Source organism: Rhamphochromis longiceps, linkage group LG18, assembly GCF_057381845.1.
Source record: "Rhamphochromis longiceps isolate RC_006_pf linkage group LG18, R_longiceps_female_GT1.1, whole genome shotgun sequence".
NCBI classification, from domain to species: Eukaryota; Metazoa; Chordata; class Actinopteri; order Cichliformes; family Cichlidae; genus Rhamphochromis; species Rhamphochromis longiceps.
Genome location: NC_140574.1, coordinates 13,697,344 through 13,711,436, shown reverse-complemented (window position 1 = coordinate 13,711,436; position 14,093 = coordinate 13,697,344). Strand labels below are relative to the sequence as shown.

Genomic DNA, 14,093 nt, shown 5'->3' with positions numbered 1-14,093 from the left:
CTCTTAAACAATTACTCTTAAAACTTAAATATTATTAATTAATGGTAACCATCTACGTGGCTATAAATTATTTACTTTTTATTTCACAGTGGAAAATACGAATCCAGGTACAGGTTCAAATAAAAATCCCAGCTTCATTATTCATTAGTAAAATCTTCGGCTACGAATACTTCCGCGATCCTCAGTCTGTCTCGTGTTACTCGTAAATATTCATCGGGTTCAGGAGTAAAACAATCGCTGGAATGTGTACAAATTAAACATTAAATCCTACGATTTCCTTCATCTTCCTTCAAACTCTCTGTTTTATTGTCTCTGTCTAAACGAAGATGAGCCTTGTAAAAGATAAGTAAAATATCTTCAGTTTGTCGACAAAAGTCACGAGAATCGTCAGTGTGGGATGGACTTTGGCTCTTTCTTCCCCAAGTTTCCTTCCTGTTACGCCCACATCACAACCGAAAGCGTAACGCATTTTAGCGGTTTCTGTTAGATTTGTATAGTACATTAGTGAAATAAAGCCTACAAATGTATTACAGAGCAGCGTGTTAGGATGTGATATCATGCTGTCTGCGTTACTTATCTTCGGTAAGTACAGCAACATTTTCGTGTATACGACACAGCCTTTAGCTTAAGCTTAGCTAAGCTCGCCTCTGTCAGTGCGCCCCAGGGCAGCTGTGGCTACAATGTAGCTTGCCATCGCCAGTGTGTGAATGTGTGTGTGAATGGGTGAATGACTGAATGTAGTGTGAAGCGCTTTGGGGTCCTTAGGGACTAGAAAAGCGCTATACAAATGCAGGCCATTTACCATTTACCATAACCTTTAGCTTAGGTTGTGAGCTAACTGAGCTATTTGTCTGTCCCAGGTAGTGATGGGCAGATGAAGCTTCATGAAGCACTGAAGCTTTTCATCCAAGTGGTTCACTCCAGTGCAAAGCTTCTTGAAGCTTCATTTGCTCTAGTAGGACACTTACTGGACGTAAAAATAGTAGTTGGCATAAATTTGTAGAGTGTGGCCTTTTGCACACAGCCTGTAAATGTCAACAACAAAAGGAGTGTGTAAAACATCTATATTGTAGTGATGCAGTATACTGTGTATATTTATACTGGCAGTATGGAAAATGATCATTTGGAAATGTTTAAAATGGAAATGATCATTTACCGTGAGGTGAGGTGTGGTTGGGGTGTGGACAGTGGTTGTGCTTTTGTAACGTTGAGGTATGGACAGCTACACACTGAGGCGTCAGTCCTGCCTGTTCACATTTTATTCTGTAAAAACTAAATTTTCACTGCTTTTATGACCTTTTAGTGGGGAGAACATAGCTAGGATTTAATGATTTAACACATCTTTTAAATCCTTTGTCCTCCACAATGCTAAATGGCTGGGAGTCCTCAATCACTATGCTAACCAGGTCTTCATCTGTTTGAGATTGTTCTCCTGAGGAAAGACAATAAAGATAAAGCACAAATATAAATATCACACACATAACTTATTGCATTGTATAATATTGTTATATCATTTAGTAACATTACGGCATGCTATATTATCATGGCATTTGATGGCTCACCTGGTCTTGCTCCACAATCGGTGTTCCCCTTATTCTCATGCAAAGCTCTGTAGTGCCTAAGCAAATCAAATCAAATCAAATCACTTTTATTGTCACATCACATGTGCAGGTACATTGGTACAGCACATGTGAGTGAAATTCTTGTGTGCAAGCTTCACAAGCAACAGAGTTGTGCAAATACAATAATGTAAACAAGCAAAATACGAGAATGGCTACATCTGAAACTAATAAATATATGTACAATATATAATAGTATATGCATTTCTGGATGTGTATACTAAATATTTTTCTACGTGTGTGTGTGTGTGTGTGTGTGTACACATATTTTACAAATTAAATAGAGTAAACAATAAATAAAATATATAAAATAAATAAAATAAAATATACAGAGTGAGACATGTGCAAAACAGTGGCATTACTGTACAGTATGGAGTGCATAATGTTAAAGTTCCAGTAGTGAAGCTGAGGTGTCTATGAAGTGTTCAGCAGTCTGATGGCCTGATGGAAAAAGTTGTCTCTCAGTCTGCTGGTACGGGACCGGATGCTGCAGAACCTCCTTCCTGATGGAAGTAGTCTGAACAGTTTATGGCTACGCCCCCTCCATTACTCGACACACGCTTCGAAGCCTCGATACAGAACGTCACATCACTAGTCCCAGGATATCAATATTCTTGTGTTTTCCTGTAGGATATGCCGCCGTCTTCATGGTGCCCGTGTTATCGTGTCAATCAAAGGAATATAAAACAAATGATGGACGGTGCTGCCCGATGTGCAACAAAGGTAGGAAGAAAAGCGATGACTGCAAATGTGCACAACCACATATCGATAAGGGGACATTGATATTTGATCCGTTTTTGGTTTCGTCTTTGAAATGACACGATAGACAAAAGTAGACGAAATGCTGTTCACAGGTCAGCAAGAGTAATCGATCTGGAGAATCTTGTCTTCGCTGTCGTTCCCCTCGTATGTTTTATTACTCCGACTTCAGCGTTTTCGCTTCATAACTAAAGTGTGCAGTTTACTTTGCGTATACTCAAATGGAGTCGCGTCAACTAGCGCCACCTGTGGCCAAGTGCCATAGCCTACAGCCAGATTAACTTGTGACACACACATCTGCACCACGTCTGAATTTGTTTCATGCACAAAACATTTGTAACTTTCAATTTTGTCTGTTTTTGCATCTTGCAAATAAACCTTTAAACTGAATGAAATTATATTATGTATTTATTTTCAGCCTACAACAGTAGAAAATGCCAGATTACATACTGAAAGTTATAGAAGTCACCACTCATGATTTTAATTTTATTTACTATAACAAAGAAATACATCTTGGACAAATATATGACACATTAATATTTCACTAGAGTTGTAACATCACATCCTGTAAGCATAGTCTGCCTGTGTTAGGAGGATAGGACCTATCACACATCTGTTATGTAGAACACAACAGATTTAAATCAGATCATTTTAACTTTTTTCTTCTTCTTTTTTTTTGTCTTGTTTTAAGCTTGTTTGCTTTGCAAGGAACTGGACTCAGTTTGCAACTGAACAGCTCCACTCTCCTTTCTCCCCAATCCACTCTACAACAACAGTCTCCTGCTTCCCTTTTGAAAAACTCTTACAGATTCATCCATATCCAATTTTTTTGCTACTGACTTTTCATGGACCAAGATGACCTTTTATGTAACATGGTGTGACAACAGGGGGTTAGGACCTATCACACAGCATTAACTTTCCCTTTGCGGGCTGCTGGAAGCTGGGGTGAAAAGTTTAGTTTTACTAAAATCGCTGAGCTTGACTAAAATATATGTATTTTTTAGTTGTTAATTATCTGACGAGTCGCTGTGATTTTGATGACAGAGATTTGCTGCTTCATTTTGCTCTGCTCTGCCTACTGAGAAACCTATCAATGGGTCATTTATATACTAACAGTGATTGGATGTTTAGCTGGGGGGGGGGGGGGGGGGGGGGGGGGTTTCTGCTGAGTTTTGTGTGAGCCTGTGCAAAAAGGGAGCACGAAGGGAAAGAGTGAACAAGAGGTGAAACCATGACATTTGTGCCTTTTCCAGTGCATTTTTCAGATGCTGTAGTAAATCTTGTCCATATTCAGTTTGTGGGTAATCTATTTTTTTTCTTTCTCAGTTTCTGAAAGTTTGATTTAATGGGGCAGGACCTTTGTTTAAGCCCCCTCTATTATTAGATATTTTATGTTGCATTCAGGTAATTAATATTGACTTCCTGCATCTCAGTTAAATTTAAAATAAGAAATATGTTTTATTATTTTTATTATTATTTATCACAAGCAGTAAAATGAAGCACAAGTTGCATCACCAGCAATGTGAGACAATATATGTAAAGGCAAGAAGTCGGTAGTGACCAAGAAACCTATGAAGTACATTCCATGGTTCTTAAAACAATTAAGAAAGATTTACATGTAAATGTGTTAATAATGTCTGTTTAAACATGATTATTTTCATGTTACTTGAAATAAAATATCTCCCTCTGCTGTTACTGCAGCTTCTGCATAAGTGTCCATTTCACACTTTGGAGAGGTCAAGCATGAAAGGGACACAGTGGACCGATGTGTCTGTTACACGTTTTGCTGTGATACTGGATCAGGAAACTGGGCCACATTGAATTTGTAGATCTGTAATGTTGTAGCTGCCTGACTTACTGTATATAACACCCAACACTACAACTGTAGATTCACTCTGTGTTAAATGCTAAAAGTCTGACATAAATGTTGTGTTCTGTTGAACAGGTACAGTTGTTCAGAGAGACTGCACAGCATTTTCAGGACCTCAGTGCCGTCCTTGTGAGATGGGGACCTTTATGAACCAACCCAACGGCCTGTATAACTGTTTCCCCTGCACTGCCTGTGACACAGGTACAGTCAGATGGGAAATCCTTTGTCAAATTTAGATTGAAAAAAAAAATAAAGCTTTCATATAAAAGTAAATTACAGAAACATCATTTTACACTAATGTTTTTTTTTTTGTTTTTTTAGGTCGTGGTCTCTTTGTCAAGCAGAACTGTACAGCAACAACTGACACAGTGTGTGACGTTTTAAATGGATATTACTGCAAAGGTTTGACAGACAGTAACGGATGTAGTTTGGCAGATAAACATTCACAGTGTGAAGCTGGTCAGAGGATAAAAGAACCTGGTAAGAAAGTTTAAAGTCTAAGTCTATTTTTAAGATGAGCTGATAAACTGTGATTTTAAGTTTTGTTTTTTTTCTGGATTGTGTGTAACAACGAATGTGTTTCTTTCAGGAACCAGCAGAAGTCACACAGTGTGTGAAGACTGTCAGCCAGGCTTTTTTTCCAAGGACGGTGTGAGCTGCACAGGTTGGAAAACGTAGGTCATAATTTATATTCAAATCCCTCTAAAGGTGTATTATATATTCAGCTATTGATCATCAATGTCTTAATGGAATCTCCAATATCCTGGGCTGTGTCACATCACATTGCCTGCAGTAATACCAACATAAATCTCCATGTGATTTAGTGTCATACCAGAATATCATTGCTATAGCAACACCATGTGGCCATGTTCTCTTGTTTGTATATACAGTCATATAATATTATCAATTATTAATTACCAATAATAATGTGGTGTCTCAGTAGCTATGTACTGATGATAATCATGATTTTAATAATATAATATCTATAGTGTGAAAGTCACATAGTGATAAATAATTGTCTAATTATTTGTTTTACACAGTCTTGCTACATTTAGTTTAATTATTTTGCCACAAAGACAAAATAAAGGTTTAAAAAACTTTGACTGTTGACTGTGTTTCTATAGATATTGCAATAATGATTATTTACATGATCGGTGTGAAAATTGAATTATGACATGCCAATAAAATGTTAGTAAAATGATGAGTACTGGGTAATCGCAGATAGAGTACTGGGTAGTTACAGGTAACTAGATATTAAAGTGGAACCAGCTACATTCCAGGACATGTTTGTCCTGCATATCTGAGCCACAGACAGACGACAGGACAGTTAAACAGTTAATATTGATGGTCACATTGTTACAAAGATCTTTACAGTGCAAACACAAATAAACACTGATAATAATGATTTATTTATATTTTATTTCTTTTTTGCCACAGTTGCTCTGAGAGCCAGATTAAAGTTGAAGAAGGAAGCTCAACCAGTGACGTTGTCTGTGGAAGCGCATCAAGACATCGTAATTTTTTTATTTTATCTGTTGTGCTTTTCCTAATAATAGTAATTTGCCTTGTGACAACAGGATTTGTGAAAGCAAGGTAAGTGCCATCTAACCAGTGTCAAATCTGCTCCCTCTGCACAGCACCTACAGTCACTAACATGTTAATAACTCTGTTTTTTCAGGAAACCAGATAAGAGCAGAAAATAATTGCTCGGGGACTACCGATGATGCCTGAGAAAGCGGACCTCATGTTCGCCATCTCTCCTCCATTTTGCTAGCAGGATTGATGTCCTGACATCGATGATGGCTTCACCTGGTTCGGGACTCACTGTCCAACGTGGCACTTACACAGATGTGCACAGCTGTTTAATCAAAGTGATGCTGCAGTCAACCTTCATATCGATGGATCCTGTAACTCAGCTGCTGAGTCTTTGAACTTTAAGCACCATGTTTCTGGCTCCACACATATAAAAGGCCACACGCTGGATCTTGCTTTCTCCCTGGGTTTAAAAACAAACGATGTATGTGTGAAAAATGTACATGTGACAGACCACAGCTGTATATTTTTTAGTCTGTCATTTGTTCTGGATCCTTCACTTCATAAATTGATGATTCAAAGGTGGATTATAAATCACAATCCTGCTGAGAGGGTCCCTGCCTTTTTTGATGCCAACATGACTCATAGTGAAGTTCACACATTTATTTTGTCCTTTAACAATGAATGTAGGTCTACTTTTGACCCACTAAAAGAAAGAATTGTCCAATATTCAAGTTTTTGTACTTGGAAAAATGAACATATTTATTATTTTAGGAGGTATTTGTACAAGTTGGAACATTTGTGGAAGGCGTCCAAGCTCCAGCTGAAGTTTCATCAAAAAATGCCAGAATAGACTATTTTTCACATCTTATTGCTTCAGAAAAGAAAACTCTTAAAGTCTTGTTTGATACAATTAACAATTTTTTCTCTCACAATATTCCTCACGTACCAGTGTTTTGAAAGTCTGAGTGCAATAAGTTTTTGCACTGTTTTATAATTAAGCTAATGATAAACAGGCTTAAGGACAAGTTTGGGATTACTGGTGATGTTTTAATATGGCTCATGTCATATCTATCTGGGAGATCTTTTAGTGTTTTTATGAATTCAGTTATCTCTGAAACAACAGTTGTCCCCGGCCCCGGGGCAGACCCAGGACACGCTGGAGAGATTATATCTCTCGGCTGGCCTGGGAATGCCTTGGTATTCCCCCGGATAAGCTGGAGGAGGTGGCTGGGGAGAGGGAGGTCTGGGCCTCTTTGCTTAGGCTGCTGCCCCCGCGACCTGGCCTTACTCTCTTCTCTACTACACACGATACTGTGTCCTTGTTTTACAAGAAGAATTGAAGAATTGAACTGTAAAGTACTAACATAAGTAAGGTATTAGTTTTCAGACTCCTTCAAATTTACAGTTCAGATTAAAGAAAACTTGTAATGACTTTGTCTAATCCCAAACTTCTTCCTTGCTTTGCTTACTGTGCATTTAAAAATCAGCCTTTATGATGACTTTAGAGGACGTGGAGGTGTCAGTCCATCTGTTTTTTGTTTTTTTTTGTTTGTTTGTTTTTTGCTGTTCTGTTTGTTTTGAAGCCCTGACACAATATACATGATTTCCTGCACATGCCTCACGCTAACTACATGCATTATACTGTGGAGTCCAAGTGTTCAGAGATATTTATGGTGAACTACATCAAGACTTCACCATTAATTTTAGGTCCTTTTTATTCTTCTCGAGAAAGCACCTCATTGGTCCCGTATTCATTTTACAACAAGACAAGCTCAAATATAAACATAAGAGTCACAAACAACTACAACCACAATTCCATACAAGATGTTCAAAATATAAATAAAAACAATGCAATGATGCTTACCTGTTGCTATGTAACCTGATGAGATGCTAAATGTTCCTCCAGCTGTTTCTGTTTGTTGCTACTTATTTCTTCAGCCTTCTGTTGCGCTAATCGCAATGTTTTTCAGAGCTCTTGTTGTCATTGAATTTTTTTTCTTAAAATATATATAAAATATGGGTTTATGAGATACAAAAATAGTGTATTTAACATTCATAGTTCAAAACAGTAGTCATATAATGTATGAGCACTGTTTCTGAACTATAAAAGCTGAATTTATAACCAAATTAACAGTTTATCTGTGTTCTGTTGCTCCTTGTTGGTCATCACTGCCCTGCCTCTCCTGCTCTTGGCTGTGGGAGCTCTGTCTGGTGCCTCCATCTTCCCCCTGCTGGGGTGGAGGCACAGTTGTGATAGCGATGTGTGGCCTTGGGTTTTCAGCACTCATGGGGGACCCCAGATGGCCGGAGTCTCCTGGTTCTTTCTTCTCTGCCTCTGGCTCTCCCTGTTTTCTCTTTCAGGCACTGCGTATAAGTGTGCTTTGCTACAGATGCAGCAATTGGAGACCAGCATGTCTGCTTGTTTCATCCCCCACCCCACTTCTTTTCTCTTTCTTTCTCTCCCTTTTTTTGTCTATTCCTCTTTTTCCTTCTATCTTTTGCCAACCTGGCCTTCTCCTCCTGTCTGCTCCAGCATAATATCCACACAGATAATATAAAAATAATGAATAAATACAATAAAAATATTAATAAAAGGAGCCTACAGAGAGTCCATAGTGCTTCTCTTGGAAAAGCGAATGTGTTTTGCACAACAAAGCAATCAGATCATGATTCTACAAACTACAAGTGTTTCATATGGCAGGTGTTTAAAAAAGATAATGTGCTGGTCTGAATTTCCTTTAATACAAATACAACCAATAATTATAAATCATATAACAAACATAAATGCACCTATATTAGCCCAGTTTTTTCATATTTCACAAATGTTTGATTTTTTAGTGTAATCATGAACCTTAAAAAACCCCACACGCATCAATGCAACAGATTAAAAAAGAAATCACTGAAACACTGAAAATGTTGCAGCTTCAATCCTCTTCCTCGGTCATCTCCATGGATACATCATGTTTGTTACCTGTGGGCAGAGTTAAGAAATCAGGATGGAGAACTGAAGTGGATGATTGGCGTATGTGTTGAAATCTAGATAAGAGAGTGTACCTCATTTCCTGCTGCAGCAGATCAACAGCAGCAGGATGGTAGAGATGAAGTATGGACAGAAAACCAGCAGGTGGCGGAAGAGTCTTAGTACAGACACAGAGGGTGAACGAGGACGAAGAGAGGAAGAGGCCGAAGGCTCAGTATTATCAGAGGGCGAGGGTGAGTGTGAGGGTGAGGGTGAAGGAGTGTACATTATGGTTGTGTGAGGGGGAGGAGGAGGCTCTGCAAGAGACATGATGAAGATGGTTCAGTTTATTATCAGGTCAGCAGTTTAGTTTATGCTTGTGAATGAATGCTTTTCTTATTTTAAGTTTCTCACTTCCTGGAGTAAAGAGAGAGAGGGATTAGTTTTAGATTTTTTTTGCCCCCGACTCATATCTTTAAAGCAGGAGTGATGTCGCTGCTCTGACCTTTGACCTTCAGCCTGCTTTGAGGAGACTGATGAATAAGAGTAGAACACGAGTAGAGCCCTTCATCAGACTGCTGCACATTATGGAGAATCCATTTTCCTTCAGGTCCATGTCCAAGTTTGACTTTACCTCTGAAGAAATAAGATTTTTTTGCTGAACCATTTCTGGGTTTGCAGAGCAGAGTGACATTACTTCCTGTGTTCACTGGAAGCGCTGGGATCTCCAGGATCAACTGTTTTTCTGACCAGCAGAGACAAACAGAGTCATTTAGAGACAGAGGTCCACAAAGCAGAGTCATACAGAGACAGCAAGACAGATGGGAACAGATCGCTTTCTGTACCTGAAACAGCGATGAAGACTTCATCGCTCTTCTGTCCAGATGAGTTTTCACACCAGAAACTTCCACCAGATGAGACGGAGAGATCCAGAACACAGAAGGAATTATTAAACCTTCTAAAGTCTGCAGCTGTACTACAGCCCTCAGTGGATACTCCTCTGGTCCTCTTTACTCTCCATCCATCAGCTGTCTGACCATCATCGACACAACTCAGGGAGACATAACGGTCTCCTTTGAAGAACTGCTGATGGTTTGGGCTGACATACAGAGAGACTGGAGGACAGACAGAAACACAGACGGACTAAATGTATTTGTATTGTTGGTCGAGTGAATAATTTCACTTCCATAAACTCACCGGCAGAAACAGTCGGTGCAGACAGCAGCAGCACACACACACCTGCAACATGAAGACAGTCAATAAAGGTCAAAGGTCAGAGAGAGAGGAGTCTAAGTAAATTTTAGTAGTTATTCAAATTGCTGTGGGTAATAATACAGCTGTGGGATGACTATTCAATTCAGTTACATTTTATTTATATAATACCAAAACAGTCACCTACTGACAGAGAAAACCCCAACGATCATGGTGAGGTTTTCTTCTCGAGTCATCTTTTATCCCCTCGCTTATTTATTCATTAGTTATTATTACTCTCTGGCTCCTCCACAGCATGTTTTTGGTCCCGTCTCCTTCCCCACACTTGCTCATAGACGGTCATCTGATGTTTTCTCAGTATAATTGAAGAACCTTCATCTTACAATGTAAAGCACCTTGATTCTTGTGTTTTGGAGCTGTATACATTAGATTTTATTGAACTGTATTGACATTTAGTTATAATTTCACAAGAATACACTTTGCTGGCACAGTTAAGCCCTGATAACCTGACTGTTTATGTTGTACACATTTTACTAGTTTGAACTGGACATGATCAGAGAAGCACAGCAGTTTAACAGTAGAATAACAGTTTAATAATTCAGTTAAAACTTGTAAGGAAACAGAAATTAGGGTCAAGTTTTTGCATTAGATGTGGGAGTGATCAATTAAATGTTAAATGTTAAATGTTAAAGTTAAATGTTTTTTAAATCAGATAAAAAATACTCTGCAGGTTAGTGCAGGATAAACAGGTTGTTTGCTGTACTGTGTGATGGGGCACATTGGCTGTGATGCTCATGGTCTAGTATAAAGTTAGTACGTATGAACAGTATACTTCCAGTGTAGAGGATGGAAACATCTGCTTTCATCTTGATAAATTTAGTTGTGTAAATCCACAAAGAGCATTAAACCTCAGAGCAGCAGCAGGTCAGCTGATCACAGCCTGTACATTTATAAAATCTACCGCAATTCGCAATAGAAATTATTGTAAGTTATGATTCTTTTCTGCACACTAAGACATTTCAACCAATTTTGGGGTTTTCCCACCGGCTGTATCTCACTTTAACCCCTGACCGTACACAATTTCTGTTTAGAGGCAAAGTCACCCTCTACAAAGTAGGAACAGAAAACAGAGCAACTTTTTATTTTCATGTTCACCTTAACTGACTCAAGCTGAGAATATTTATTAGAATTAAAATTTAGACTAAAATAAAGTTTGTATTCCCATCTACTAATATTATTTTATTATTACCTTAACATAGCAAGGTTTGGTTAGCTTTGCAGTGTACTGTGTGTACTTTTTCACTTTTACTTGAGTAAAGAAGTTGAATCAGTACTTCAGCTTTTACTAGAATATTTTTTTAATACCAGTATCTGTACTTCTACTTAAGTACAGAATGTCTCTACTTTTGCCACCTCTGGTCACTTTCATAATCTCAAAAATAGATTCATTTTTACTGACTTTTTTCCTTTTTTAGCAGGGGTGTAATTTCCATGGGGGTTAGGGGGGTTATGACCCCCCCCCCCCCCCCCCCCCCCAAATAATCAGACCCAACCAATATAACACCCCCACAAAAATTATGAATTATCTTGCATAAATAGGCTGTTGATTTTCTTTACTCGTTTCAGGTATTACCAGCAAAATAGTTGTATGTTTAATCATCTAGGAATTTACCCAGATTTATGTTCAGCACAAAGTTGCGCCGATGTTTTTGAGTGTGCACTGTGGTTTCCATTAGCTTCTGTTGTTTGCTAACATCTTTCTTTATTATTTCTTTCAGTTATCTAAAATGTTTCATATCTAGGTTTAATTAACTGTAAAAAGCTTGATGTTAAAAGTCTTCAGAAAGTCCTGACCCTTGTCTTAGATAGGTCAAATCCGAATCACATGTTTTCTGTTTTTTTCCTTAAGGCCAAACTTTCACTTCATTTTTTTCAGACCTTACATCTTTCCTTGTGACTGTAATGACCAAAGTTACAATATTTGTCTTAACAAAAACTGTCTTTCTTCTAACTTCGGTTTAATACTTAACTGAATTCTTACATAATTTTGCTCATACAAATACAACTAAAACAAACACAAACACAACTTCATATATCCCAACAACAAAGTCGTTTCTTTCACCTTCCCATAACATGTGAGTCAGGTAAAGTATGACTTAACACAGCAGCCTAATTGATGACATCACCATGTCACTAGGTGCTCGAAAATTTTATCCATCTATTCATTCTAATCGACTTATCCATTTCAGGGTTGTGGGAGTGCTGGAGCCTATACCAGCCTATACAGGCAATTTAGAATCACCAGTTAACCCCATGTATGCCCTTGGATGGCGTGACAATCTGAAGTACTCGGAGAGAACCCACAAAACATGGAGAACACACAAACTCCACACAGAAAGACCCCGTCAGATGGCTGATTCAAATGCATGACCTTCTTGCTGTGAGGCAACAGTATAACAGTAACAGAAATGTAGAAAATTGAAGATAAAATGTGCCTCTTAAAGTTATAGTGAATGTTAGATGTTTTTCAAAGCAGTATTAACTAAAAACAAACATATTTCTGTCTTTTAGAGACAGAGTGACCCTCAAACTCAAACAGATAGTATGAGAGAGAAGTTCAACTAATCTCAAGGAGACTTTAATCTGTCTCTGAAATTATGTGTTTTCCATTATTCATATGTGCTGGATCTATACTGAATTAATTAATAAATGACTAAGATAGAAGCTCTGTGTTTGACTCACCGAGTAGCAGAGAGACAGATGAAGTTTTCATGGTGTCTTAATGAAGATTTAACTCCACACTGAGCAGATAAACAACTTCAGCTTCCCCACTTCCCTGTTAGCATATCTAGGGATTTACTGGAACTTTTATTTCCTCCTCTCTGTGACCTCAGTATCAGTGCTCCATGTTAAAGGTTCTCTCAGTTCCTTAAATGTCTCAGGAGGACAGCGCTATCCTTTAGAAGTGGGAAGCATCACATTCATCTGTGTTATCATTTCCCCCAGGCTGTCAGATTTATTCTCCTTCCAGTCCAGAGAACAATAGAAGATGATGTGAAACACTGGAGAAATCTTCCACTATCAACCATCAAAATTAAAATCTTTTGTTGGACCATATTAGTCTTGATACAGCCTCTGCTGCCACATTAGATCAATCGCTCTCTTGTTATAGTAGTTGTTGTCAGGCCTATTTACCCCCACCACACTACCTGCCTGTGGCCTGTGCCCCCACCCACCTCGGACTGATTTGGTAGATGGACTGATTCTTACATAGAGTCTGCTCTGAGCACTCAAAGTGCTTTATGCAACCTGCCACATTCACACAAGCATTTTTTCTATGCTTTAAATGCTTTCTAGCTAACATTCACACACATTCATACTCCGACGGATGCATCAGAGAGCAACTTGGGGTTAGTATCTTGTTAGGATATTTGGCATGCAGACTTTAGGAGCCAGCCCGGGGTTTAGTCTGCTAGGGCATAGCCGGCTTCCTGCAGAGCCTGCGGGGTTGTTGCGGGCCCCCTGTAGTTTCTGCACTATTGGTGACCCCCTTCCAGGTCCTCCTGGGGCTCTTGTGCTCTGGGCGACCTATGGAAGTCTGTGGTCTGGGTCTCCTCCGTGCCTGCTTTATGTCCTGGGGAGCAGGGCTGGGGCTTCCCACACCTACCATTGAATACTTGGAGAAACCTTATTAGCACACACTGGTTTGCACATAAGTATTCACACAGCTGTCAAAACAGGTACTTACAAATGCACAGTATCTTGGTCGGCTGCTGCCTGTAAACATGTCATGTGTCATTTATACTGTGTGCTGCTCAGTAACATTTAATATTTATTATTTACTGCTACGTATGCATATGTTGGTTGTCTCTGTGGTTTCCCTGCTGTTTTGGGTTTTTTTTGCTTGTTTTTTTTTCGGTGTTTCTCTCTCTCTCTCTCTCTCTCTCTCTCTCTATCCCTCTTCTTCTCTATTTTTCTCTCCCTCTTCTTAATTTTCTCCCCAACTTCTCTTTCTCTCTTCTTTCCTTTGTGATTTTGCCTAAATTGCCTGATTTTGTCTATTCGGGCTGTAATAATTCAAAATAAAAAAATGTTTGTAAAAGTCTAATAAAGTACGCATATCAAGTGGACTAGTATA

General features: G+C 38.7%; 2 protein-coding genes across 2 annotated transcripts; one reads left to right on the top strand and one right to left on the bottom strand.

Annotated features, from left to right (window-relative positions):
* Window positions 1–422: 422 nt before the first annotated feature.
* LOC146647882 (tumor necrosis factor receptor superfamily member 5-like) lies at window positions 423–7,911 on the top strand. The gene is made up of 7 exons (XM_085388368.1): window positions 423–582; window positions 2,250–2,342; window positions 4,324–4,449; window positions 4,570–4,728; window positions 4,838–4,922; window positions 5,686–5,841; window positions 5,927–7,911. The coding sequence occupies exons 1-7, from the start codon at window positions 558–560 to the stop codon at window positions 5,949–5,951; spliced, it is 669 nt and encodes a 222-aa protein (XP_085244494.1). The 5' UTR covers window positions 423–557; the 3' UTR covers window positions 5,952–7,911.
* Window positions 7,856–13,013, bottom strand: LOC146647881 (uncharacterized). The gene is made up of 6 exons (XM_085388366.1): window positions 12,698–13,013; window positions 9,941–9,982; window positions 9,589–9,858; window positions 9,249–9,488; window positions 8,839–9,060; window positions 7,856–8,755 (listed from the first exon to the last, which is right to left on the bottom strand). The coding sequence occupies exons 1-5, from the start codon at window positions 12,726–12,728 to the stop codon at window positions 8,840–8,842; spliced, it is 804 nt and encodes a 267-aa protein (XP_085244492.1). The 5' UTR covers window positions 12,729–13,013; the 3' UTR covers window positions 7,856–8,755; window position 8,839.
* Between the last annotated feature and the right edge of the window lie 1,080 nt (window positions 13,014–14,093).